Source organism: Mustelus asterias, chromosome 4 (genome assembly GCF_964213995.1).
Source record: "Mustelus asterias chromosome 4, sMusAst1.hap1.1, whole genome shotgun sequence".
Lineage (NCBI taxonomy): Eukaryota > Metazoa > Chordata > Chondrichthyes > Carcharhiniformes > Triakidae > Mustelus > Mustelus asterias.
The window spans coordinates 82,296,145-82,323,935 of NC_135804.1; the positions used below are offsets into that span (position 1 = coordinate 82,296,145).

General features: G+C 45.5%; 1 protein-coding gene across 1 annotated transcript in view; it reads right to left on the reverse strand.

Annotated features, from left to right (window-relative positions):
• Nucleotides 1–27,791, reverse strand: part of LOC144493139 (sodium- and chloride-dependent neutral and basic amino acid transporter B(0+)-like) — a 108,662-nt gene that overhangs the window by 74,026 nt on the left and 6,845 nt on the right. The window contains exons 3-5 of the mRNA XM_078212039.1: nucleotides 13,968–14,099; nucleotides 4,520–4,687; nucleotides 3,571–3,709 (exon numbers count right to left, since the gene is read on the reverse strand). Of these exons, the coding sequence (XP_078068165.1) occupies nucleotides 3,571–3,709; nucleotides 4,520–4,687; nucleotides 13,968–14,099 (439 nt within the window). The remainder of the gene's footprint in view (nucleotides 1–3,570; nucleotides 3,710–4,519; nucleotides 4,688–13,967; nucleotides 14,100–27,791) is intronic.

The window sequence follows — 27,791 nt, forward strand, 5'->3', positions numbered from 1 at the left end:
TATTTAATTGTAATACCGTTACATCTGATTCCAGCTTCTCCCTCTCAAACTGCAGAGTAAATTCTATCATATTGTGGTCACTGCTCCCGAAGGGTTCTTTCACCTTAAGTTCCCTAATCAAGTCTGCCTCATTACACATCACCAAATCCAGAATTGCCTGTTCCTTAGTAGTCTCTGTCACAAGCTGCTCCAAAAAACCATCTCTTAGACAAATTCCTTTTCCTGGGATCCACTACCTACCTGATTTTCCCAGTCCACCTGCGTATTGAAGTCCCCCATGATTATTGTAATATTGCCTTTTTTTATATGCCTTTTCTATCTCCTGATTTATTTTCTGCCCCACATCCTGATGACTACCAGGGGGCCTATACATATATCCCTTTAGAGTTTTTTACTTTTGCGGTTCCTCAACTCTACCCAGAGAGATTCTATGCTTTCTGATCCTATATCACTTCTTGCTTTAACTTCATTTAACTTCATTCCTTACTAACAATGCAATCCGCCCCCTTTGTCCATCTGCCTGTCCTTCCCATATTTAGATCCCAGCCCTGATCCCCTTGCAGCCACGTCTCTGTGATGCCCACAACATCATACCGGCCAATTTCAACGTGTGCAACAAGCTCATTTACCTTGTTCTGTATACTGCGTGCATTTAGGTACAACACCCTCAGTCCTGCACTGATCACCTCCCTTCTCATACTTGTCACCTTTTTTGCTCTGCCTGAGGTTAGATTCCTGCCACCTTCTATACTCTGGTATTACATGGTCTGGAAACTTTACTAACCTCTCCTGAGCCCTCAGCTCCATTAACCTGTACTTCTACCCTCTCCTTTAACTTTGATTTTCTAATTCACCATAAAACTGAACTATCCCCCTAACTATTTAGTTTAAAGCTCTATCTACAGCCCTAGTTATACGATTCGGCAGGACTCTGGTCCCAACACGATTCAGATGAAGACCGTCCCATCGGAACAAGTCCCCTCTTCCCCATTACTGATGCCAATGTCCCATGAATTCAAACCCAGTCCTCCCACACCAATCTTTGAGCTATGCATTTACCTCCTTAAGAACATAAGAACATAAGAAATAGGAGCAGGAGTAGGCCATCTAGCCCCTCGAGCCTGCCCCACCATTCAATAAGATCATGGCTGATCTGAAGTGGATCAGTTCCACTTACCCGCCTGATCGCTATAACCCCTAATTCCCTTACCGATTAGGAATCCATCTATCCGTGATTTAAACATATTCAACGAGGTAGCCTCCACCACTTCAGTGGGCAGAGAATTCCAGAGATTCACCACCCTCTGAGAGAAGTTCTTCCTCAACTCTGTCCTAAACTGACCCCCCTTTATTTTGAGGCTGTGCCCTCTAGTTCTAGCTTCCTTACTAAGTGGAAAGAATCTCTCCACCTCTACCGTATCCAGCCCCTTCATTATCTTATAGGTCTCTAAGATTCCCCCCTCAGCCTTCTAAATTCCAATGAGTACAAACCCAATCTGCTCAGTTTCTCCTCCTAATCAACACCCCTCATCTCTGGTATCAACCTGGTGAACCTTCTCTGCACTCCCTCCAAGGCCAATATATCCTTCCGCAAATAAGGGGACCAATACGGCACACAGTATTCCAGCTGCGGCTTCACCAATGCCCTGTACAGATGCAGCAAGACATCTCTGCTTTTACATTCTATCCCCCTTGCGATATAGGCCAACATCCCATTTGCCTTCTTGATCACCTGTTGCACCTGCAGACTGGGTTTTTGCGTCTCATGCACAAGGACCCCCAGGTTCCTTTGCACAGTAGCATGTTGTAATTTCTTTCCATTTAGATAATAATCCAATTTGCTATTATTTCCTCCAAAGTGAATAACCTCACATTTGTCAATGTTATACTCCATCTGCCAGATCCTCGCCCACTCACTCAGCCTGTCCAAATCTCTCTGCAGAGCTTCTACACCTTCCACACGATTCACTTTTCCACTTATCTTTAATCTTTAATCTTATTCACCCTGTGCCAATTTGCTCGTTGCTCATGGCTCAGGGAGTAATCCAGAGATTATTACCTTTTTGGTTCTGCTTTTTAATTTAATTCTAGCTGTTCATATCCCCTTAGCAGAACCTTTGTTCAAGTTCTACCTATGTCATTGGTATCTACGTGGACCACAACAACTGAGTCTTTACCCTCCCATTCCAAGTTCCTCTGCAGCCCAGGTGAGATATCCCGAACCCGAGCACCAGGCAGACAACATAACCTTCGGGATTCTCGATCCTGGTCACAGAGAACAGTGACAGTACCCCTAACTATACTATCCCCAATTATGACTAAATTTCTTTTTTCTCTCCCTACTTAAACAGCTCCCTGTACCACGGTGCCTCAGTCAGTTTGCTCATCCTCCCTGCAGTACCTGTTACCATCCACACAGGGAGCAAGAATCTCAAACCTGTTGGACAAGTTCAGGGACTGAGGCTCCTGCAACCTTGGGTCCCTCTACTTGCCTCACTCACAGCCACACCCTCCTGTCCCTGTCCATTGGCCGAATTCAAGGTATTTAATCCAAGGGGTGCGACTGCCTCCTGGAACACAGCGTCCAGGTATCTCTCCCCCTCCCTGATGTGTCGCAGCTCAGAATCCAGCTCATCCACTCTGAGCCAGAGTTCCTCAACACTTACTACAGACATGTAGTACTACAGACATGTAGTAACAACCAACACTTACTACAGACATGCTCACTGGGAACCACAATGGGGTCCACCAGTTCCCACATCATTCATGATTAACACATCACCTAACCCTCCATCTCTATTTTATTTAATTAGTTTTTTATTTGGGTTTTAAAAAATTTTTAATTTAATTTTTTTTTTAAATTATGTATCTCCTTATTACCTCAGTCTCAATGCAATGTCGGTAATTTAAATGGGTTTTCAAATTTAGTACAGCTCCCTGTTAGCCAATCAAATCACAGCCCTCCTGTGATTTATTTTTTAGTCTGAATTCACTGTCACTTTGAGAATCAAGGGCAACACTTACTGACCAATCAGCACTCTCCCTTGTCGACTCTGCTGCCTGGTTCACCTAACTCCCTGTTCACCCAACTCCAAAAGCACTCCTCACAGCCAGGCAAAACTCACTGTGCAATCAGGGCAGCACTGTGAGACCTTGGTTTTTATAGGCATAACTTATAAAGTTCTGGAACTGGTTTTAACTAGTTGTACAAACAACTAGCTAAGTTCAGTTGAGAGCTGACACAGCTGATTCCTGTTGTAGAAATGTACTAAAGTGCAGCTTTTAACTTCCCAAATAAGAACTAATTTAGCTCACCATGAAAGCAAATTTATTGACTACTTACCTCCTTATAACTTACCACTTGAACTCCCTGTTTTCACCCAATTCCAAAAGCACACCTCACAGTCAGGCAGCAGTCACCAACTACAGCGGTTCAAGAAGGCAGTTCCCCAGCACCTTCTCAAGATCAATTAGTGATGGGCAATAAATGCTGGTCTAGCCAGCGACATCCACATTCTGTAACTGAATTTTTAAAAAGCTCTGCGGTTATAGGTGCAGTCATTTACTTACTCCCAGTATTGCTCACTTGGACTCTGGTGAGGAAGGTAGATTTCTGATCCATTTGGACAAGTTTCATTGTTTCCATGCAGCCATGTTGTATTAACAATTTCAAAATATCCATCACCCAGAGTGAGGTTGCAGAGTGGATCTAGAAAATGGAGAATGTGTTTTAGAATTACATTTTATTGGGAATGATGCTGTCATTTCTACAGCAATGTGTATCATCTACAAGATGCACTGCAGGAACTCACCAAGGTTCCTTAGGCAGCACCTTCCAAACACATGACCATTACCATGTCGAAGGACAAGAGCAGCAGATATCTGGGAATACCATCACCTGGAGGTTCCACTCCAAGTCACTCATCTTTCTGAATTGGAAACATATCGCCATTCCTTCACTGTTGCTGGGTCAAAATCCTGGAATTCCCTCCCTGACAGCACTGTGGGTGTACCAACACCTCAGAGACTGCAGCGGTTCAGGAAGACAGTTCACCAGCACCTTCTCAAGGGCAACTAGGGATGGGCAGTACATGCTGATCTAGCCAATGATGCCCATATCCCATAAATGAATTTTCAGAAAACATGCGTGTTGAAGTGTCTGCTACTAGAAAAAAAACAAGGTGACACTTTCATTTACAAGAGATGTAAGTACTAAGATGAGAAAAAAAACAAAGAATGCAAAACATTAAAAAAGAGAGAAGTGGAATATGTTTGTAAGAAACTGAAAGAGTGAGGAAGAAAATATCCATTCAATAAAATTTGTTTTGTTTTTGGTTCAACTATCCTGAAAGCCCAACAATATTTGACTCTTGATTTCTATCAAAGCATTTCTACTGTAATATCAAAATAAAGATGACCATTGAAACTAATGACAATATTTTTTCCCCCTACCCTGTTGTGCAATATGATCATTGAACAGTCGGTCTCTACACTTTACCCAATCAAAGTTCAGAAGTACCTTTGGGAGTCCTGCTGCATGTTTCATCTGCACCCCACCAACTGAAGCAGTCTGCCCACGGCAGGGGGGATTGGAAGGAGGCGAACAAGTAGTACAGGCTGTAGGCGATGATGCAGTTGTAGCAAATCGTGGCAAATCCTGATACAAGGACCATATTGATCCCAACACCTTAAAATGGAATGAAATTTTAAAAATTTGATTAGATTCTATTGATGTGAAGTAAATCACTTCATGTGAATGTAGTTGGTAAAACTAAGCAATTTTATTTTGTTATCAGTGGAGCAATATTTTTATGCTATTCATGTTTAGATAATTTTCTGGAATTATGGTTCAAACTAGGCTTAAGTTGCCTTTCTGCAGCATATTACAAATAAGATGCCACAATGTTTCATTCACAAAACAGTTTTTTTTAAAGGGCCAGTAGAACAAGCCCAGCATAGCTGACAGAAAATGAGCCAATACAATTATTGAGAGATGGGAGAAAACTTCACAATTCAGAAAAAACAGGGTCCGAGGCAGTTAAAAAAAAGTTTAAAAATTCATGAAAATGTAAGCATTTTGCAGAGAACCAGAGTGAACAGACATCTTTTCCTTATTAAAACTGGTCGTAAATGACTTGCTCTTGAGCAGCAGGTGACCAGGAGAGTTGCTTCTGCTACATGGGGCGTAATTTACATCTAAGCTCGGTCATTTAAATGACCAAGTGAATCTGTCACATAAAGTCAACAGCCCTGTCCTATCACTGATTCAAATCTTTCTCTAGACTCATCGAAACATAGAAACTTTGAAAATTGAAGCAGGAGGAGGCCCTTCGAGCCATTCATTTTTATCATGGCTGATCATCAAAATCAAGGGCCAGCATTCTCTGGTGTCTGTCCGATTACGAGTCTCTGAAGCGCTTTTTTTTAGCACAATCAGCGCCATGTCGGAAATCAGGGGCAGGGCCAGACGGGACAGGGCATACTGGGGGTGGGGCCTATTGATTGATGCTTGGTTGGGGGAACCCGCTGCCATTCTGCAAGTAGGATCGATGGGGGAGGGAGTGAGGGGGACAATCGACGCTGGTCACAGGTGGGAGGGAGGTCGGGGCTGGTCATCGGGGGTCCTGTACTGGCCATCAGGGGAAGTGAGCAGGGGCTGGCCTTTGGGTGGGGGGGTGGGGCGGGGGGGGGGGGGGGGGGGGCCGGGGGGAATGCTGTTCCGGGGGTGTCGCAGGGAGATAGGAGTTGGGCCACTGGGGGTTGATCAGGCTGGGTGGGGGGTGGGGGAGGGAGGTCGGGGCTGGCCATCAGGGGAAAGGGAGCATAAGGGAGGGGCTGGCATTGGCAGGGGGGGGGGTGGAATTGCTGGCCCAGGAGGAGGAGGGGGAGGGAGATCGGGGCTGGCCCGAGGTGGAGATCCAGTAGACCTGCGATCAGCTGGGGGGGAGGGTTGGGAAGGCCGACGATCAGGAGAGGTGGGGGTGATCGGGTGGGGTGGTTTGGGAACATCGGGAGGTCGGCGATGGGGCAGCAGTGCGCATGCACTGATATCCCCACTGACAGATTGGCGCATGCGCAGTGGCCCGCTCAGCACCATGCTGCCAGACTCTCGGGTGGGATGAGGCCCCGCCACCCCCACTTTCCCACATGAATCACTCTGAGGCACTCTGCATTACGCAGAGTGTCGGAGATTCATTCTGGTAAGTACGCCCAAAAAACAAGTGGGAAATTCTCTAATTTAGCCGCTCAGTGGCCACTTAGTTTTGTTTTGGGAGACTCCTGGCCAATATCTTGATCCTGCTTTTCCCCTCATATCCTTTGATCCCTTTAACCCCAGGAGCTATATCTAATTTCTTCTTGAATTCACACAATGTTTTGGCCTCAACTACTTTCTGTGGTAGTGAATTCCACAGATTCACCACTCTCTGGGTGAAAAAATTACAAAGATGTGCAGGTTAGGTGCATTCGCCATGCTAAATTGCCCCTAGGTGTCCCGGGATGCGTAGGTTAGAGGGATTAGTGGGGTGAATATGTGGGGTTACAGGGATAGGGCCTCGGTGGGATTGTTGTCGGTGCAGACTCGATGGGCCAAATGGCCTCCTTCTGCACTGTAGGAATTCTATGATTCTATGAAATTGTTCCTCGCCTCAGTCCTAAAAGATTTACCCCTTATCCTCAAACTTAGGCCCCTAGTTCTGGACTCCCCCACTATCAGAAACATTCTTTCTCAATCTACCCTGTTTTGATTTCATTTGATTTGATTTATTATTGTCACATGTATTGGTATACAGTGAAAAGCATTGTTTCTTGGCGCTAAAGACAAAGCATACCATTCATAGAGTACATAGGGGAGAAGGAAAGGAGGGTACAGAATGTTGTGTTATAGTCATAGCTAGGGTGTAGAAAAAGATCAACTTAATATAAGATAGGTCCATTCAAAAGTCTGATGGCAGCAAGAAAGAAACTGTTCTTAAGTGGGTTGGTACATGATCTCAGACTTTTGTATCTTCTTCCCCACAGAAGAAGGTGGAAGAGAGTAGGTCCGGGATGGGTGGGGTCCTTAATTTTGCTGGCTATTTTTCGGAGGCAGCCGGAAGTGTCGACAGAGTCCATGGTTGGGAGGTTGGTTTGCGTGATGGACTGGGCTATTTTCACAACCCTTTGTAGTTTCTTACAGTCTTGGACAGAACAGGAGCCATACCAAGCTGTAATACATCCAGAAAGGATGCTTTCTATGATGCATCTGTAAAAGTTGATAAGAGTCGTCTAATCCTGTCAGAATTTTATAATTTTCTCTGAGACCCCCTTTCACTCTTCTGAACTCCTGTGAATATAATCCTAACTGACTTAGTCTCTCCTCATATGACAGACCTGCCATCCATGAAATTAGCCTGGTAACCTTCACTGCGATCCCTCCATAGCAAGGACATTTTTCCTCAGATAGGGACACCAAAACCGCACACAATACTCCTATACAACTGCAGTAAAACATCCCATTCATATACTCAAATCTTCTTGCGATGAAGGCCTTCATACCATTTGCCTTCTTTACTGCCCACTGTACCTGCACACTTACTTTCAGTGACTGATGCACGAGGACACCAAGATCTTGCTGAGGATCCACCTCTTTCAATTTACACCCATTCAAATAATATTCAGCCTTCCTATTTTTGCTATCAAAGTGGATAACCTCACATTGATCCACATTATACTGCATCTGCCATTCATATGTCCACTCACTCAGCCTGTCCAAATGATGCTGAAACATCTCTGCATCCTCACAGCTCACTCTCTCACCCAACTTTGTATCATTTGCAAATTTGGAGATAATACATTTAATTCCCTCTTCCAAACTATTAATATATAATGTGAACTGTTGGGGTCCTAGCACAGATCCCTGCAGTATCCCGCTAGTCACTGCCTGCCAATTGGAAAAATACCATTTATGCCAACTCTTTGCTTCCTATCTGCTAATCAGCTTTTGATCCATCTCAAGACACTACCCGCAATCCCATGCACTTTAACTTTACATTGTAGTCTGCTATGTGAGACCTTGTCAAAAGCCTTCTGAAAATCTAAATAAACCACATCCACCAGTTCTCATTGGTCAACACTATTAGTTACATCCTCAAAGAATTCCAATAGTTTCATCAAGCATGATTTCCCTTTTGTAAATCCATGTTGACTTTGTCGGATTATACCACTGCTGTTCAAATGCTGAGCTATGAAATCCTTGATAATGGACTCTAGCAACTTCCAGTACTGATAATTGGCTCTCTGGTCTATAGTTCTTTCTAACTTCCTTTCTGAATAGCGGACTGATATTAACTCCCTCCAATCTGTAGGAACCACTCCAGAGTCCAAAGAATTTTGGAATATGACCTCCAATGGATCTGCTATTTCCAAGGACACTTCCTTAAGTACTCTGGGATCTGGAGATTAATTCACCTTCAATCCCATCAATTTCCTTATCACCATTTCTCTACCAATTCCCATTTCCTTTCGCGCCTCACTAAAACCTGTGAAGACCCGATAGCATCAACTGCCTTGCTCTCTCTAGGCTGATGATATCCATTTCCCATTCCCTCAAACCTGCTCCCAACAGCCTTCCTGTCCTCTGTAGTTGCTGATATTGTTAATAGTTCCCTCTATTCAGACAGTCCCCCATCCTCTTTATCAATCTCCTCATAAAACCCTCCCTTGACCCTTCTGTCCTTGCAGTTACATCTCATCTGCAACCTTCCTTTCCTCTCCAAGGGCCTTGAACCAGTTGCCACCTAACAAATAGGTGCCCATCATTCTCATAATTCCATATTTGAATCCTACCAATCAGAATTCTGCCCTGCCAACCCTGAAGTGGCCCTTATCAAAGTCACATATAACAATCTATGTTACTGGGATTCTGATGAAATCTACTTGACATCCTTCTCAGGTGAATGTTTTTGGTTCTGCCACAAAATCCATTCCCTCACCACTGTTTCCATCTCTGTCCAATGTCTGATGCTGACCCAGATCCAACACATACTTGGTGTTGTGTTTGATTCTGAGATGAACTTCTCAGCACATACTCACTTCATTGCCAGAGCTGTTTACTTCCATCACCTGACCATAGACTGCCTTTGGCATTGCCTCAATTCATCTGTTGCTGAAACCACCATTCATACCTTTGCTTGACTATAATAATGCTATTCTAGTTGGTCTCCTATTTTCACCGCTTCATAAATTTTTGCTCATCTAAATGTTTTCTGCCCAGATGTTAAATCATTAAAAATCTTCTTCTCTCATTACTTATGACCTAAATTGTAACCAATCCAACAAGGTCTCGCCACTCTACTGTCGGGCAGCATGGTAGCACAGCTGCCTCACAGCACCAGGAACTCGAGTTCAATTCTGGCCATGGGTGACTGTCTGTGTGGAATTTGTATGTTTCTCCCCATGCCTGCATGGGTTTCCTTCAGGTGCTCTGGTTTCCTCTCACAGTCCAAAGATGTGCATGTTAGGTGGATTGGACATGCTAAATCTCCCCATAATGTCCAAAAATGTGTCGGTTAGGTCGATTAGTCATGGTAAATGGATGGGGTTACGGCGATAGAGAGGATGGGAGGACTTGGGTAGGATGCTCTTTCGGAGAGACGGTGCAGACTCGATAGGCTGGATGGTCTCTTTCTACACTGCAGGGATTCTATGCTTCTGGCACATCTTTGCGATTTACCTGCAGATTTGTTCCTCTACCTATTTGGAGCCTATCGAATATATTCAGTAGGATGGTCTTACTCATTTTGCTTCTCAGCTCAAACTAAATGCATTTTCCCTTGTTTAACTCAGGGATGTCCTCTCTTTTCAAACACTACAATGTATTCCTTATTCATTATTCCACACCATCTCCCTTTTTGCCTTTTGTATCTTTTCTGAACACATGTAAGCTTGAATATTACATTTTGAAGCCACATTTCTGTTACTGTAAGTAAACATTCTCTCCCACATGTCTATTTTTACTTGGAATTCTCCAACCTTATTTACAACATGTTGTGCATTCACATACATGCAGTCTAAGCTGTACTGGTATTCCTTATTGACCTTCTTAGCCTGCTCCTACCTAATGTGGGACTACTTTCTTCTCTAGTGTGATCAGCTTTCTCACTTTGACACCCTCTTTTCTACTTCCATATGTTGCTGCCCATCCAAATCCATCCAAACCACAATAGTGAATCTTCTCCCAAGGATACTGAACCCAGTCCTGTTGAGGTCAACGCTTCTCTTTTGAATAGCTGTCTCATATGCCAGAACTTTACCAATGCACCAAGAATCTGTAGCTCTCCCTCCCACACACCATGCTGCAAGCCACACATGAACCCTCCCTATCTTCCCATTTCTATTCTTGACAGTTCGTTTCACTGGGAGGAACCCAGATATTACTTAAGTTTGGGGTCCTATTTTTTAACTTTCTCCCCAGCTCTCAAAAATCAGACCATCGGACCTCAAACCTGTCCTCCCTATGTCATTGGTCAGACGTGTACCACAACATTTGCCTCACTCACTTTCCCATGTATAACATTCTGCACCCTCCCTGTGATATGCTTTCCCCTGTCTGCAGGAAGGCAACGCACCATGTGAAACTCACAATGATGGTTACAATGATGGGGGCGGCACGGTAGCACAGTGGCAAGCACTGCTGCTTCACAGCACCAGGGACCCGGGTTCGATTCCCGGCATGGGTCACTGTCTGTGTGGAGTTTGCACATTCTCCCCATATCTGCATGGGTTTGCTCCGTGTGCTCCAGTTTCCTCCCACATTCTGAAAGATGTGCTGGTTAGGTGCATTGACTCGAACAGGTGCCGGATTGTGGCAACTAGGGAATTTCACAGTAACTTCATTGCAGTGTTAATGTAAGCCTTACTTGTGACGAATAAGTAAACTTTACTTTACTTTTAAAATGACTGTCCTCCTAACTGTGGAAACTCCTATACTGATTATACTTCTTGTTATTCCTTCCTATACAGTTTCTTACCACTCATGCCACAGTCTCAACAGAACTCCTTCAAGGTGCCATCACTCCCAGCATTGAAGAATGCTGAATATCAGTTTAAGTGGCACACTCCCTAAAGACTCTTACACAGCCTGTCTTATCCTACTCTTTTGAATGCCTATTCATCTACTATCCTGACCTCTTTTTGCCTGTGGGGCACTGAGATGACCATCTCTTGATGACCAGGAAACTCTTATCTGCCCTGATGTTCTGCAGTGACTCCAGCTGCCCCTCAAGCTTTGAAATCAGCTTGAAGATTTCTATTTTCCTCCAAATCTGTCCTTTTATACATCTACAATTTTAATTGCTCCACCATTGGTGGCCATGCTCTCATCTGCCTTGGTTCTAAGAGCTGGGGTTCCCTCCATAAAAATCTCTACTTCTGTTTTTCTCTCTTCCGCTCCTTACAGCTTACCTCTGTGACCAAGTTTTTTTGTTAGTGATCCTGATATCTCCCTTTTTAACCCAATGTCAAAAATATTTTTAATGATAATGCTTTTGGTGTGTTTTGCTATATTAAAGGTGCTACATAAATGTAAGTAGTTGTTGATCTTATGACTGTTCCTCCCTGTCTTCTTCTCCAACTCTTTCTGTAGTCTCTCACTCGTCTTTTTGTCCCTCTTTCTATCTCTTCAATTATTCAAACTATTCTTTATTTTCTCTGCAGGAGATGATCATTATTATGGATTGGCATTCAAGGAAAAGAAGCTACCAATGATGGCTTCCAAGTATCTCTCTCCAAGTATTATCACCCTTTGAACTACCACCATTGTCCAAGGTCAAATTACAATCATGTGTGTTACACAATATAACATCTCCCACCTTCTATATCATCTGACACTGTGAGCAATGCTAGACAAGACCTGTTATCTTTCAAAATGAAAATACTTCAATTATTATACCCTGTTTCAGGTATCATTTAAAATTTAGAATTCAACTTTTAAAAACGTTGCATATGATAAATTTCATAAATTGAGTTGTAATTTCTCCATTTCTGAATTAGCTGAAGGTCTAACTCATTCTGAGGTTTGTTCCCCCAGATGTTTTTCATCCTCTGGTCTCCTGTAAAGTGAACATTCTTCACCCAATCACCAGAATTTTCCAGCCATATCTCCCTTGATAACTTCTGATTCCGTTGCCTGACAAGAATGTATTTACCTTTGCCTTAAAATATTTCATGTAAAAGATAGAATTAGAAGGTATACTGGGCACAGCTTGCAAGAAGTCACCTCGCTCCAGTGGCACCTAGGGAAAAAAAATGATCCCACCTTCACCGCCTTCTGAGGCAGAGATTTCCTGTAATAAGTCCACGGAGGCGAAAGTCCCGTCACCAAGTTACTTTATTTACACCATACATCTGTACACAGCCAGCTCTCCAGTTGTTCCCAAATAAACTAAGTCAAATTAACTTGGGGGTTCATACTCTAGCAAGCCAACCTCATTAGCCTGGCTGAAGTCATCACAGTTCCAAAGTCACACAACCTTCTGAGAGAAAACATTTCTCTGCACCTCTGTTCTAAAAGGGTGAAAGCTAATTTTAAAACACTGGCCACCAGTTTTGGACTCACCCACAAGAAGAGACATCCTTTCCACGTCTATTTTGTCAAGGCCATTCAGGATCTTATGTACTTCAATCAAATAACTCTTCAATTTTCTTAAAACTAGTAGTAACGAACCCAGCCTGTCTATCCTTTCATCTGAACCTCATCCAACACATTTACAACTTTCCAAGAGACCAAAACTGCACACAGCACTCAAGATGTGGTCTTACCGATGCCCTGTATAACTGAAGCATAACATCATTACTTTTATGTTCAATTCCACTTGTAGCCTTCTTAATTATTTGTTGAATCTGTATACTAACTTTTGGTGACTCATGAACTAGAGCACCTAGATTCCTCTGCACCTTGGCTTCCCTAGTGATTGTAATTTCACTAAATTCCCCTTTCCCTTCCACTTCCTGATATATGACTGGATTTTTTTGGTATCCTCTGTAAGCGAAGACATAAGCAAATATTTGTTCATTTCAACTGCCACTTCTTTATTATGTAATATTCACTCCCTGACCAACATTCGTTTTATTTAACCCGTTCATTTTTGAATACCTATAGAAACTCTTGCTATCTGTTTTTACATTTCTAGCACGCTTCCTCTCAATCTAATTTGGTTCCACCCTTGGTCCAATTGAGGCTGCCCCTGCTGCTATTTGTGTGCAGTCCCAGCAGTGGTCACTGCTTGCTTCTGGGACTACAGAGCTGCCAGACTATCAGACTGGCTTGCAACCCTCAAGGGTGGACTTTCTCCTTTATGGTGGGGAAAGCCTGATCCTACATTATGGTACTTCACAGCGGATTACCATTGCAGGGCAGTCGGATTTGGTGTTGGTGAGGTCTCACCTGACTTTTAGTTCAGGTGAGAGGAATGGATAAACCACGCACACCAGTCTCCAGTCCCACATAAACATGGTCACAATAGTGGGCAGGGGGTTATCAAACACATAGGCTGGCTATGGCTGGGGACAAGGGGACTCTTACACCTTGCTATTGCACAGAACATAGAGATCGGCACATGCGCAATGACGCACTTTGCTGCAATCTTGGGCTTTTGGTGAGCTTAGGTCCCAACCTTTCCCCCTGCTGGTGGGAAACAAAACTTGGTTTATTTTTTCCTCAGAGTGAGGTATGATTTGAGTTTTAACTCGCCCAAAAAATGGCCCCATTCTCTTCCCTTTTCACTTTCATTTGGCACTTAGAATTATTTTGGTAAGATCGGCCCCTTTGTCTCTGTCACTCATTTCGCATATCAGACTTTGAAGACTTACTACAAATCAGATTGTATTCAAGACTTCATTAAAAGTTGCTTACCTTGTCAAGGTATCAATATGAATTAAACACTATTACTTATTTAGATTGCTCTTGAGCTTGTTCAGTAAATATTCACCTTGTAACATTGGCACAGCTTTCCACACTGCAACAGGTCCAAGGTTGGCAAACTGCCCAAAGGAAGATTCCAGAAAAAACATAGGTATCCCAGTGAATGCCAGCATGAGTGTGTAAGGAATAAGAAATGCACCTGGAAAATATAGTCAAGGAAAGTGAAATAGATTTTAATGAATGTTAGAATGACCAGGTTTGTTTCATGTAGTTTGGAATGTATGTAATAATAATAAAACATAATTATAATAATTTATTCAAGAAACATGTTTGCAGACTGACAACTGAATTGCAGTAAGAATAACATTGAAAAATTTACTTATATAGACTAAGCAATCAGGTAAAAGCACACAAACATGTAAAGTCATGTGTATCAAACATAGAGAAACAAATTCAGTGGATGTCAGGGAAGTGGTGGCTGAGATATTAAATTAAGAGACATGTTGAATAAAATGATACTAAAATTACAAAGCAATACACCAATCCACAGATAATGAAGTGCATTTAGATTTCATCATTTAGTTACTTTGGTGAGTACTCGAACCATGTAGGACTAGGACTATATCAGTAGCTTTCTGTCCTGCATCTTACGATGTTGAAAAACTAAAAATACCATTTCATATTAAGACAGGAATTAAATGTTGTAACTGCCGATTGCATGTTGGCTCAGCTGCTGAATACCAAACAAAGCAATTGCAATAAAAATCTAGGCTCTCATTTAATTGCATTAGTACAGGTAGTTTACCGGGAATTCATTAAGGGGTGGGTGTTGGAGGCGAAAATAAAATCTGTGCTCCCATCAGACACCTCTTGCATTGCTTTCCCATCAGGAAATTAAGCTTTGACCTTTTAGTGTTAAAATTGCAGAATGTCAAAGTGCATAAAGATTTAATTATAACAAGAAGAAACACCATAGTGTTGAGAAAAAAATTAATCAGATTGACATAATACTACGATCATTTTTTCTTTATATTGCATTAATGTTAGCTTTCATCCCTTGTCTGTTGTGGTGAACCATCGTTGGTTCCCACCAGGTAGTGCTGAGCCAGGGTCTGGCCAGTACTATGAGTCTGTATATATGTTACTGTTGGGGTTAGGGTTGGGCTGTTCTACCTGTAATATAATTCTTATGGTACATCCCAGTCGGGCTCTGCCTCCTGGGAGAGGTATAAAGGTCACTGCTCTGTCTGGGACCCTTTAACCTGGGATCGTGTATTATATATGGTAGCTCTATTGGTGTAGTCAATAAAAGCCTTTATTTCCCCGAGTACCTCTAGCCTCGTGAGTTATATCGCGCATCATCTGTTAAATAAGGAAAGTAGGATTGAATATTAACCTAGTGAAGAAGAAGCTTTTGAGCTGAACCTGACACCACAGCACTGGCTGTTTTCAGGCAATCACCTCCGTAATGAGGAGAGGTGAAAAAGAGTACAGGCTTCAAGGTTTTAATATTTTTATTCCATTCTTAAAGTTACAAAGCCAATGTTCAGAATGGACCGGGCAAACTTACATCTATTCCTTGCTTCTCCAAAAACCATTTCAAAAACCAATTGAATCCAATTCAAGGCCCCCACAAGAGAGACAAACAAGATCCAAGCTGAGAAGATGAGGCATTGCACCCTATTTTGGGTTTGATCTGATGCTTGATCTTAGCCAAAATCTAATCACTGACGATGGATGCACATACAAAAGTTTATCCTGAAATTAAAAAAAATCTGGATATGTATTTGTCTACATTTTACTGTCAAAAGCAGTGAGATGATGTGATCCCTCTGGAAATTCAAACTTAAAGTAACTGAAAGGATTGTTATGCATGTAGTCGGAGTGTATGACCCTTTACGAGAATGGGTCATGTGACCTGAGGTACAAGTTCCACCCAGGATGGAGCTTGGGGGAGTCCGTCTTGGACTGACTGTGCACCTGTTAAGGTGTTCAGTAAATCATTCCTTATTTGAGTTATACTGACCTACCTCGTAGTATTTTTATATCTGAAACGTAATAAGGATCACATGACAAGATTTCAAATTTTAACAAATAAACTAACAAAATATCTGTCGATGAGGCTGAATCACAGCCCACAGACTGCGTGTTACTGTCATTTTTCAGAAGAAGGGGGACAATTCGTCGGGGGGATGGGGGGAGGGTGGTGGGCGGTGGTGGTAGGCATGGTGGCACAGTGTTTAGCACTGCTGCCTCACAATACCAGAGACTCGGTTGAATTCCATCTTTGGGTGATTGTCTGTGTGGATTTTGCATGTTCTCCTCGTGTCTGCGTGGGTTTCCTCCGAGTGTCCGGTTTCTTCCCACAGTCTAAAGATGTGCAGGTTAGGTTGATCGGCCACGCTAAATTCCCCTAAGTGTCAGGTGGATTAGCAGAGTAAATACATGGGGTTACAGGAATAAGGCCTGGGTGGCATTGTGGTCAGTGCAGACTTGATGGGCCAAATGGCCTCCTTCTGCACTGTAGGGATTCTATGAAATGTAGATACTTCTATGAAGATCAGACATCATCTAGACTTCGAAAGTGGCATGGATTGACGAGATAATGTGATAAACACGCAGGGAACAGGCCTCAGTGTTGAAGGAAGTGGTTGTTAGGGGACTCAAGCTGCATTCTAAACCCTGAAAAAAAAGGTACTCGCCAGGAAACGGGCCGAAGGCGGAGGCTGTGAGAAGACTCAGGCTGAAGCCGACGGCTAGAATGAAAAGAGGGAGTACTCAACCGTGGGCATCAAAATCATCGTGGACAGCAGTCGCGAGGAGACTTGAGCTGAGCTCAATGGGAAGAGTAGTGAAAGGATTACTAGCACAGTCGGTGAGGGAGAGGCGAAGAGCACAAAATGAGGGGCCCCAGGCTGAGAGCGACGACTAAAACATGAGCAGCAGAAAAATTGCCATCAGCGGGAAAAGAAAATGATGGGTCAATTGGAAGTATTGGGACCATCCAATGAGGAAACAGAAAGCCTGACTCTGCGTTCCAAATATTTTCATTTGTATTTAAAAGCAAATAAAGTGGATGAAGACCTTGTGGTAGCTGCCTCTCTGAGCACCATAGGAAGCAAGACATTCGCAACACTACGAAGTCCAGGATATCCCACGGAGAAAACTTGGGGAACTGTGTGAGGTGTTACAAAACCATTTAGCACCCAAGCCATTAATGACGGTGGAATATTTTCAGTTTCAGAAATGGGTACAGCAGGAAGGAGAGTCCAACACTTAATTTGTGGCTATTTTAAAAAGATTGGCAGAGTATTGCGAATTTGAAGGTTTCTTCAGGATGCTTTACAGGACCATTTAGTTTGTAACAAAGCTCTCCAATGGAAGCTTCGAATGAAGAAAGCCCTGGACTTCAAAGTAGCCTTCGAAATAGCTACCGCAATGGAGTTGGCCACCAATGAATCAACACAGTTGGGTGTCGGTGCCAGTAGCCGAAGCACAGCAAAGTGCAGCGCCAACTGCAGGACGCCGATGATGTGACAAGTCTGGCCCCAAAGAGTTGACATGCTGGATTCATGAAGCCTAATGCCACAGATGTAAGTGAGTGGGGCATATTGCCTGAAATTGTAGGGTGCAACTTAAAGAAGAGAAGAGGAGTCAGAAAGAGTCAAACCTGAAGACAAAGCATAAGCAATATGCCGCCAGCCAGGAGGGAAACAAGGAGCCAGCTGAGTCTGCGGAGAAAGCAGAAGAATCAAAATCAACTGAATTTTGGCTAAATATCCTATCAGTCAGGAGAAGCCAATCATTTCTGAGTCCTTCCCAAGATAGAAGGGAAGACAATTAAGATAGAGGTGGATATGGGGCAGTGGTGTTACTGATTCCTGACTCAGTGTATGGGGTGGCATGGTGGCACAATGGTTAGCATTGCTGCCTCACAGCACCAGGGACCCAGGTTCAATTAACAGTTTGGGTCACTGTCTGGAGTTTGCACATTCTCCCCGTGTGTGCACGGGTTTCCTCCAAGTGTTCCAGTTTCCTCCCACAGTCCAGAGATGTGCATTGGCCATGCTAAATTCTCCCTCAGTGTATCTGAACAGGCGCCGAAGTGTGGCGACTCGGGGATTTTCACCACAGTAACTTCATTGCAGTGTGAATGTAAGCCTACATGTGACTAATAAATAAAATAAACGTTAAACAGTGTATAAAGATAAATTAAAGACACTGCCATTGAAGCCTGCCAAGATTATTCTACATATACACACAGAGCAAGTGGTACCGCTGAAGGACTATGTCCCAGTGAAGGGACAGCTAAGGGATCAATGTGCAGCGTTACCATTGTACATATCAATGGCAACTACACTGCTTTATTTGGATGCTCTTGGTTGCAGAAACTGAAGTTAAATTGGGATGTTGTGAATAGGCTGGCAAACCAAAAACATGTTTACAAGATGTCCTGGACAACTAGAAGGGTGTGTTCAAGGGAAACTTGGGTGAGCTGAAAGGGGTCAAAAATAAACTTTGGTTGAAGTCGGAGACTCGTCCAAGGAGTCTGAAGGCAAGTCCGATACCGTACGCCATCGGTCTAAAGTGGAGGCAGAACTGGAACGGTTGGTGAACTTGGGAGCATTGGAACCAATAACCACCAGCGAATGGACCAGCCCAATTTAAACAGATGGCACTGTTGGAATCTGTGGGGATTTTAAGTTTCTATCAACCCAGTGCTGTGCGCGGATCAAAGCCACTTCCACCCATTGAGGACTGTTCAATGGATTGGCAGGAGGAAAGAAATTTTCAAAGCAGGACCTGTCTCAGGCCTATCTACTAATGGGGGCCACGGAAGTGTCCCAATCACCGTTGACGACAGTAACTCATCGGAGATTTTACTGCGACAAGCAACTTCTTTTTGGCATCACGTTGGTGCTGGCACTTTCCCAGAGGGCCATGGATCAAATATTAAGGGGGTTTCCAGGGGTTATCTGTTATTTCCAGTGTTATCTGTTATTTTGGTTATAGGCTCCACTAAAGAGGAGCATTTAAACAACCTAGAAGAGACCCTCAGAAGGTTGCAGGAGCACAGCCCATACGTAAAGAGAGAAACATGTGAATTCTTTAGAGATTTCATCAAATACCTGGGCCATGTCATCAATGATGAAAGTTTACACAAGGCACCCAAGAAGATGGAGGCCATCATGAAGGCCCCTAGACCAGAGAACATATCGTAATTACAATCGTCCCTGCGGTTGATGAACTACTATCGCAAGTTCATTCCAGATCTGGCAGCTGTGTTAAAACCCCTACACTGTTTGCTTGAGAAAGGGCGTCCATGGAAATGGACCCAGGGGTGAGGAGGCTTACCAGAAGGTGAAACAAGTCTTAAGCAGGTCAGAAGTGCTAACCCATTTGACTGAAGTTGCCACTACAATTGGCCTGCGATGACTTGCCTTCTGGAGTTGGTGCTGTATTGTCACATATTTTGTCAAATGGAGAAGACAGACCCATTGCCTTCACTTTGAGGTCTTTGACGAAGATGGAGGAAAAATATGCCTAAGTCGAAAAAAGAAGGATTGAGCATTGTGTTCAGTGTGAAGAAGTTCACACATTTCCTTCATAGCAGGCATTTCGTGCTGCTGACTGACCACAAGCCACTAAACACCATTTTTGGGTCAGATACAGGAATACCACCAATAGTGGCAACACGCCTGCAGATATGGACATTGGCTCTATCAACCGATTCTTGCAAGATAAAACACCAACAATCAGAGAAGCATGGCAATGCAGATGCTCTTTCAAGGCTGCATCTACATGGGGTGAAAGATGTTCCTGATCAGAACTTAAAAATCATGTATTTTTCTCAAGTACATAAGGTACTGGTGTCCGTGACCCAGGTGCGGAACGCTACCCGGAATGACCAGGTCTTAGTCAAGCTGTGGACTTAGTCCTGAGAGGAGGGACCAGTCATTGAAACCAGCCAGATTTACATCCCAACCTGTCCAGGAGATGGGGATTGTCCGTATTGGAAGGATGTCTATTGTGGGAGCTGAGAGTTATCATTCCCTCCACATCAAGAGAAAAGGTGCTGGAACAAGTGTACCAAGGGCACCCGGGTGTGGTGTAAATGAAGATGATCGACAGGACTCCCAGATTGAGGAGAAGGCAGGATCTTGTGAATCCTGTGCATCAGTAAGGAAGATGGTGTCATTGTCTTCCCTTCACCCATGGGAATGGCCCCAATCTCCATGGCAACGGATCCACATTGATTTTGTAGGTCCAGTGGAAGGACAAATGCGATTGGTAGGAATGGGGCAAACTCTAAGTGGCTCAATACGGTGATCATGAAGTCAGTGTACACTAGAGACATAAATAGTTCCCAAATTCTGAAGAAGTTGTGAGCAACAATGGGCCCTAGTTTGTGGCAAAGGAGTCTGGGGAGTTCCTTGACCACCAAGGAGTCAGACAGGTGAGGTCAGCTCCATACCACCCTGTGACAAACGGCCAGGCAGAGAGGTTCATCCAAATCTTGAAGCTGATGTTGAAAGCTTCATAAAGGGACGGTTCGCTAGGACGGCGAGTAAACAGGTTCCTCAATATGTACCGTAACACATCATATGCGATGACCCAGTGTTCACTGGCATCGTTAATGTTTAGCCGTGAACTGAGGTCCACATTTGACCTGCTGTGGCCAAAAGAGACCTGAGAGTTGGTGGAGAGAAATCAGGAAGGACAGGTAGACCAAAGAGTGGGAAATTCCAAGGCAAGAATTTTCCACAAAGGAGAGACCATGCTGGCCGGGAACTACACATCTGGAGAGAAATGGGCCCCAGCAACGGTGGTGGCCCAAACGGGAAAATTATCATATAAGGTGCAGGCCAGGGATGAGCTGGTCTGGAGGAGGCACATGGATTAGCTGTTTGCCGCACCTCTTCAATGGAGGGAAATTCTCCAATACTTTGATTTGTTTAGTTCCTCATGATTTGGTCATTTCAATGTGAGCGTGAGCTCCCCTGCTGCCTGAATCCTTGACTTGCTGCCTTTATCTGTTTTTTTAATCTCTTCTTTGCCTTCTCAGTTTTCTCTCTCTCCCTGTTTTGTCTCTCACTCTTCTCTCATTCATTCGTGCAGACTAATCCTGTCGGTGAGGTTCAGTGATATTTTACAAAAACCTTCAAACTAACCCTACAATGTCTCCTATGGACTCTCTCCCTCGCAAATCCAAGCTCCACGACAATGTGAGTCACATGGGTCTTGCACACAGGTATAAATGTTATCTGGCTTTCCTTGACAGCCCTTCCTTTATCTTGAGAGTAAATGGACAGTTTGAAGCAAACTGTTTACAACCTTACATTCTCACACTTTTCTGGTACTTTGGAGACTCATAGCGTTAAAATTACCAAAACAATGGCCTAGTGTTAGGGTCTGACTGAAAACTGGTGTGTTTCTGATCAGTTTTCTCTCCAGATCTTCTGACACTTTGTCAAAACAAAAAACAAAACACAATGGGTAGAATTTTACCGGCACGTCTGCCTGAGGTTCGTACGATCCCACCCGAGGCCAACAGAGAATGCCGTTCTCCGAGCCTCGCCCACCCCGGAATCAGGGCAGGGGTGCCGGTAAAATTCCAGCCATTGTTTCACGCCATCATGTTGAGGGCTGAGGCCTAAAAATGCCACGAAAGCCAACTGCACTGAGATCTTTTTTAAAGGGCTTCCCAATTAGAGCAAAATATAACCTCTCCCCCCACCCCACCATGGAGGTCTCATGGGCTTTCCCCCTCACGAGATCAAAACCGGCACGGTAGCACAGTGGTTAGCACTGCTGCTTCACAGCTCCAGGGTCCCGGGTTCGATTCCCGGCTCGGGTCACTGTCTGTGTGGAGTTTGCACATTCTCCTCGTGTCTGCGTGGGTTTCCTCCGGGTGCTCCGGTTTCCTCCCACAGTCCAAAGATGTGCGGGTTAGGTTGATTGGCTGTGCTAAAAAAATTGCCCCTTAGTGTCTTGAGATGGGTAGATTAGAGGGATTAGTGGCTAAATATGTAGGGATATGGGGGTAGGGCCTGGGTGGGATTGTGGTCGGTGTAGACTCGATGGGCCGAATGGCCTCTTTCTACACTGTAGGGTTTCTATGAAATTTCTATGAAATTTCTATGAAATTTCTATGAAATTTCTATCTCTCCCACCTCCCCCAAACTGTCATCGATGGCATCTCCTTCCACTACACCCCAAATATCGCCCGCATCGGACCATGGGAGGGTTGAGCTGGCTTTATATACAGGATGATAAGGGGAGTAGAGAGGAACTGAGGGTCCAGGAATGCATGGGCTTACTGACTCATCCTCCCTCTCCTCTATCTCCTCACAAAATGACCATGAATTTTGGAAGTTAGCCAGGCTAATTGGCAATATTCTGCATCACTGCTGCCGAGGCAGAAGGGCAGTGGAGAGAACGCCAGGGCCTGACCGAGCACCAGCTAAGCAAGCAGCCAAAAATCAGGGGGTCACTGCTGAGGCTCAGGAGCCATCCAGCCATCAGGCCAAGGAGGGGGTCCAAAGCAAGCACAACCGAAGGTCACGTGTGTACAGGAGGCGCTGTTCATTCCATGAACTGCTGGACAACATGAGACGCCAAAGGCTCTGAATTTACCAGGAGACAGTATGGCAGTGTCAGGTTCCAGCAGACCTCCGCTCCCAGTGGCCATAAAGGTCACAGCTGCTCTGAACTTTTTTGCCTCTTGTTCTTTCCAGGGTCCTGTACAGCATCTCACAGACCTTAGCCTGCAGGTGTATACATGATGTCCTGTATACCCAGACATCGGATTACATCACCTTCAATGTGGAGCAGGCCCACATGGATGCCCGAGCTGCAGGTTTCTTTGTAATCGCCAGGATGCCCCAGGTCCAGGGCACAATAGATGGCACCCATGTCTTCATCAGAGCACCATTCCGGCAAGGAGTTCCCTTTATTAACACAAAAGGGTGCCACCCCCTGAACAGACAGTTGATGTGTGATCATCACCTGCACATCATGTGCCTGTGCACGGTTCCCCAGGGGCATGCAGGATGCCTACCTACATCCTGGCACACTCAGAGGTAAACACAGTAAGAAGTTTAACAACACCAGGTTAAAGTCCAACAGGTTTATTTGGTAGCAAAAGCCACACAAGCTTTCGGAGCTCTTAGCCCCTTCTTCAGGTGAGTGGGAATTCTGTTCACAAACAGAGCTTATAAAGACACAGACTCAAATTACATGAATAATGGTTGGAATGCGAATACTTACCTCCACACTCAGAGGTACCCAGTGTCTTTGTGGGTAACCTTCAGCTGAGGAGTTAGCTAATGGGAGAGAAGGGATACACACTCAGGCTGATGATGCCAGTGCAGCAGCCTGAGACTGAGGCAGAGATTTGTTACGATGAGGCCCACTCTGCCGCTGAGACCATCATCAAGTGGTGCACAGGCCTCCTGAAGATGCGGTTCCACTGTTCGTAATGCTTTGGCGGGACTCTACAGTAAAACCCCCAGATGGCCTCCCGCATCATTGTTGCTTGCTGTGTCCTGCACAACCTGGCGCAGCAGCGGAGCAACATGGTGGAAGAGGAGGAACATGTGGCCTTGGAGGAGGAGGAGAATGAGGAGGAGAATCTGGACGTGCTCGATGACAAGCCCGAAAATGACCCAGAGGATGGTGGACAGGCAGTAGGGCAGCCAGGCTCTGGCAGGCCCGCCAACGACAGAGGCACTCATATCTTCCAGATTAGCAAACTAGGAGACTCTTTGTCTCACAGCTCACATCTTCCCACTCCCCTTAAGCTCAAACCCTGCCTTAGCCTTACCCATCTTTCCTCATTGCCCTCCCCACTTCCTCTGCACCTTGTCACTGTTTCCCTTCATCCCTTTTCCACCCCAAGAGTCCATTAACATCCCACCAGAGTGATGACAGCATCAGCAGGTCTTTTCTCAAGGCAGGAGGATTATAACAACTCGCTGTGAGGGAAGCTGTGATTCTCCTCAGAATCTGGTGAAGTCTGACTCCTGCCTTTTTGATGATAGCCCATTGACCTCCCAGCTCATACCTGACTGTGGGATGGGGACACACTGTTCAGGGCCACAGTGAAGCAGGTAGGAGAGCATGAGAGGATTCTGAGATTTGGGGCTTGTGGAGTGGTGAAGTTGTCATCCAAGGATTTCTGAGACCAGTTATCTCATCACCTCTGACTTCTGGATAAGCCAGGAGGGCAACTGGGAGCTTCAGAGGTCAGAAGAGAATATTACAAACCACCACCCACCGCCCCCCCCACCCCCCACTTCAGAGTGAAAAGCATCTCAGCTCTGATACGCAGATTTGCTCAATAATGCTTATTAACAATCTCGACTACATCTGTGTTCCTTCACCCATGCCAACTCAACACTACTCTACCTTCTTCATTTTCCGTGTCCTCCTACTCCTTCCAGGCATGTCCCCAGACAGCGCATCAGAGCAGGAGGTGATCTGCTGCCTTCTACACCCTGTGACCTGTGTTGCTTTTGAAGGAGGTCCTCTAAAGGACCTAGACCTGGAGGGCCCCAGCCAACTTGCAGTTGCCACAGGTTCTGCCTGCTGCCCGGAGATGTGGCGCGGCATTGATAGGGGAGTGGGGGGTGGTGAGGGTGGGGGAGGGGTGATTTCAGAAAGGCCGGACACTGCCAGAGTCTCCTTAGTAGAAGGCCCCAGGATGGTCTCCAATGTTTCCTCCTACCTCACGGTGCTCGCTGGCCCCTGGGCTATTCTATGGGATGGAGGGGCAGCTGGAGTGAGCTTCAAAAGCCTCTGCATCACCTGGTGTAGCCAGTCCTGGAAGCCTGCCAACATCTGAGTAATGGTGCTGAAGCCCTCAGCCATGGCCCTCTGTGACTGGGACAAGCTCACAATATCCTCAGTCATCACTAATTGGGATAAGCTCACAATGCCCTCAGCCATGGTTCACCATCATGGGAACGAGATCTGGAGCACCGTGACAATGTTCAGCAGTGCCTGGAACATGGCCTCTGTGACTGAGCCATGCTGAGTTGCACCTCAGCCATGGACATTACAGAGTGAGCGAAGCTTTGGAAGTTGTCACTCATGCCTCAAACATCTTGCCCCAGGCTTTTCACTGAAGTCACCTCACTGGCAATATTGGCCTTGGTTCCGCACAATGCCGAGTACCGTCTCCTGCAACAGAAGGCTTCCTCAGCTGGCCTCGCAGTTTCTGGAATGTTGCTGACACCTACTCTTGTAAAGACTGGCTCTGCATCTCCATCAGTGATGACAGAACCTTTTCCAAAGGCCCGACATCTGCCTTGGAGGCAGCCAGCTCCTGGGATCTGGCAGGCCTCTGCCTGCCTATTCCCTTGGATGTTCCTGCCCCCACCTGATGTGCTTCACTGTAGTGCGATGCCCACCAGATAATGAGCCAGAAGCCTGTCCACTAACATGTCCCACCAATATGAGTGTCTCTGTGCTGGTGCTTAGTGCAAGTGAAAGCAGTACCAAAAAATCAGTGTCCTAATTCTGGGGTCATGTGAGGGAGTGATTACAGGAGCCTAACCCCTAATGGGCCAGCCTCACCTGATGGAGATCCTGAAAGACAAAGGATATGGGACGGACCAGTAGATATAAGCTGAGGTCATTTAGTGGGCTTCCCACTGAGTGCCACAGCCTCTGCAAGTCTCCGGTTGCTGGATTTACAATTAACTATTTAAATCACAATTTTAATATCATCAGCGGGCCTGGGTCTGATGTCTCCGGGCCCACTACTCACTTCCCCCCTCCAGGTGTGTTTCACCCCAGCGGGGTTTACAACAGCTCCTCACTAACAAGGATCTGGCGGCCGGACTCTGGTGGAATGAAGGGAGGTGATGGAGGCCCCCCCAGGAGGACAGGGGAAAGGCAAGGTGCGCCCTGGGCATTGCCAACATGGCAGTGGTAGCCTGGCCCCCTGGCACTGACCAAGGGGAAAACTGGTAATGCTCAGGGGTCGGTCACCTTGGCACTGCCACTGGGCATCAGGCAGTGCCATGGGGGTGGAGTCAGAGAGGTGGGGCCTACAGGGGCAGGGCCTCTGGGGGCGATCGATGGGGATCCTGCTGCCATTCTGCAGTTGGGATTGGTAGGAGAGCGAGGGAAGGAGCGGATCGTGGCTAGCCACCAGGATGGGGGAGGGAGGGGCCTGCTGGAGGGGAGGGGCTGGGGTGGGGTTCGGAAATTGGGAAATCAGGACTGTGGGTGGGGTGGGATAGGGAGTGACCAAGCCAAGCCTGAGGGGGGTGGGGGTGGGCTGGTCCGGAGACGTCCGGAAGGACAGGGATTGGGCAGTGGGGGGATCGGTGGGGCAGCGATGAAGGGTTGCTGTGGTGGCCAGCGTTCAAGCTGGCCAGTGATCAGGAGGCCAGCAGTGCGGGGCTACTGTGCATGCGCCGATCTCCATACTGACAGATCGTCGCAGACGCAATGGCCCGCTCAGCGCTATGCTGCCGGCTGCTTTAGTGGGAATAGACCCTGCCCACTGAATTTTGGAGCGATTCATGCTAGAGAGATTCATTTTGAAAATTCCACTAAAAACTAGCGTGATTTATTCCAATTTTTGCTTGAATTCGACACTTAGAATTTTTTTGGGAGAATCCCAGCTGTCATTTGGATGATGAGACAGTGGACTCTCGCTTCTCTGCTACATGCCATGCTCGGTGCAAATCAATTTGGAGAACATCTTCAAGTTCAATGTTATGAAGTCAACTTGTTGATCAGCTTTTGCCAGGTGCAGCAATCCGTTAAGTGCATCCGATTGTGACCATTAGGTTACCTGACTTGTCCCTAATCTCACAATCGTAGCCTTGAGCCTTTATCAAAAGATATTGCAATCTTGGTGGAGCACTGTCACCAAATTATCCCCAGTAATGTTTTCTACCACAAATCTTCTGCCAGGTAGATACATATGAAAAAGAAAAGCACATGAGATAGAGTTGTACAAATCTGTGTGTTCTTGTACTCTTCCAACTTTCTCCATTTTGTATAGTTTGACCATCAATTTGTCTTGTAATGGATGCTGCACGTGTGGTGGATCAGTTGACAGACTTGCATTCTCCTGTAAGTATAATATTGCAGCTCCATTGAAACTGCCAATTTTGTTGAAACATTCTGAATATTTCAATTTTATGTTGTGAACTAAGGTGATGGGAGTAGTTTCTAAGGTTTATCTGCCATGTGATGTCTAACTGATTCCATGGTTTGTTACTGGTACAAAGTTTTTCTGGCAGACCTGCAATTTCCGGGCCTTTAGTCTCAATGATGCAGAATATCTGTGACATCAAGAAGGATTGTTTGTATTTGCACCCTATGGGCCCTATTTTACCATTTTGATCCTAAGTGCTGGGCAGGCTTGAAACTGGGAGTGTTTCAGATCTGACTTTTAGACCCATTCTCAGGCGCCCCCAAACACACTCTGCCTGAAAAAATAACAGCAATTCCGAATCGCGCTGCAGAAGCCTGTGGGTGGGGCTTAACGCGCCCGAAATCCTGCAGCTCCAATCGGCACCTCCAACTGGGCATGCACAGAAAAAAATGATAGAATGCGGCTCTCTTGCCAAATTGCTCCCGGGCCGGATAATGCCTCCCCCATGCCCCCACAGACATTGTCCCACCCCCACAACATTACTGACCCCCTTATCCTCCACCCCCTCCGCCACCTAGACCGATCGCGGGCCCCTTCCCCCTCACTGATCTCAGGCAGAGTGGCAGCGAACCCCCCCTTCCCCTCCACCGATCTCAAGCAAAGAGCCGTCGGACGTTCAGCACTTACCTCCTCATGAATTGGAGCACCCGAATTGGACTTTTGTCGAGCAGATCTGTTTTGCACGATTCTAGATGGGCGAACGCAGTAGTA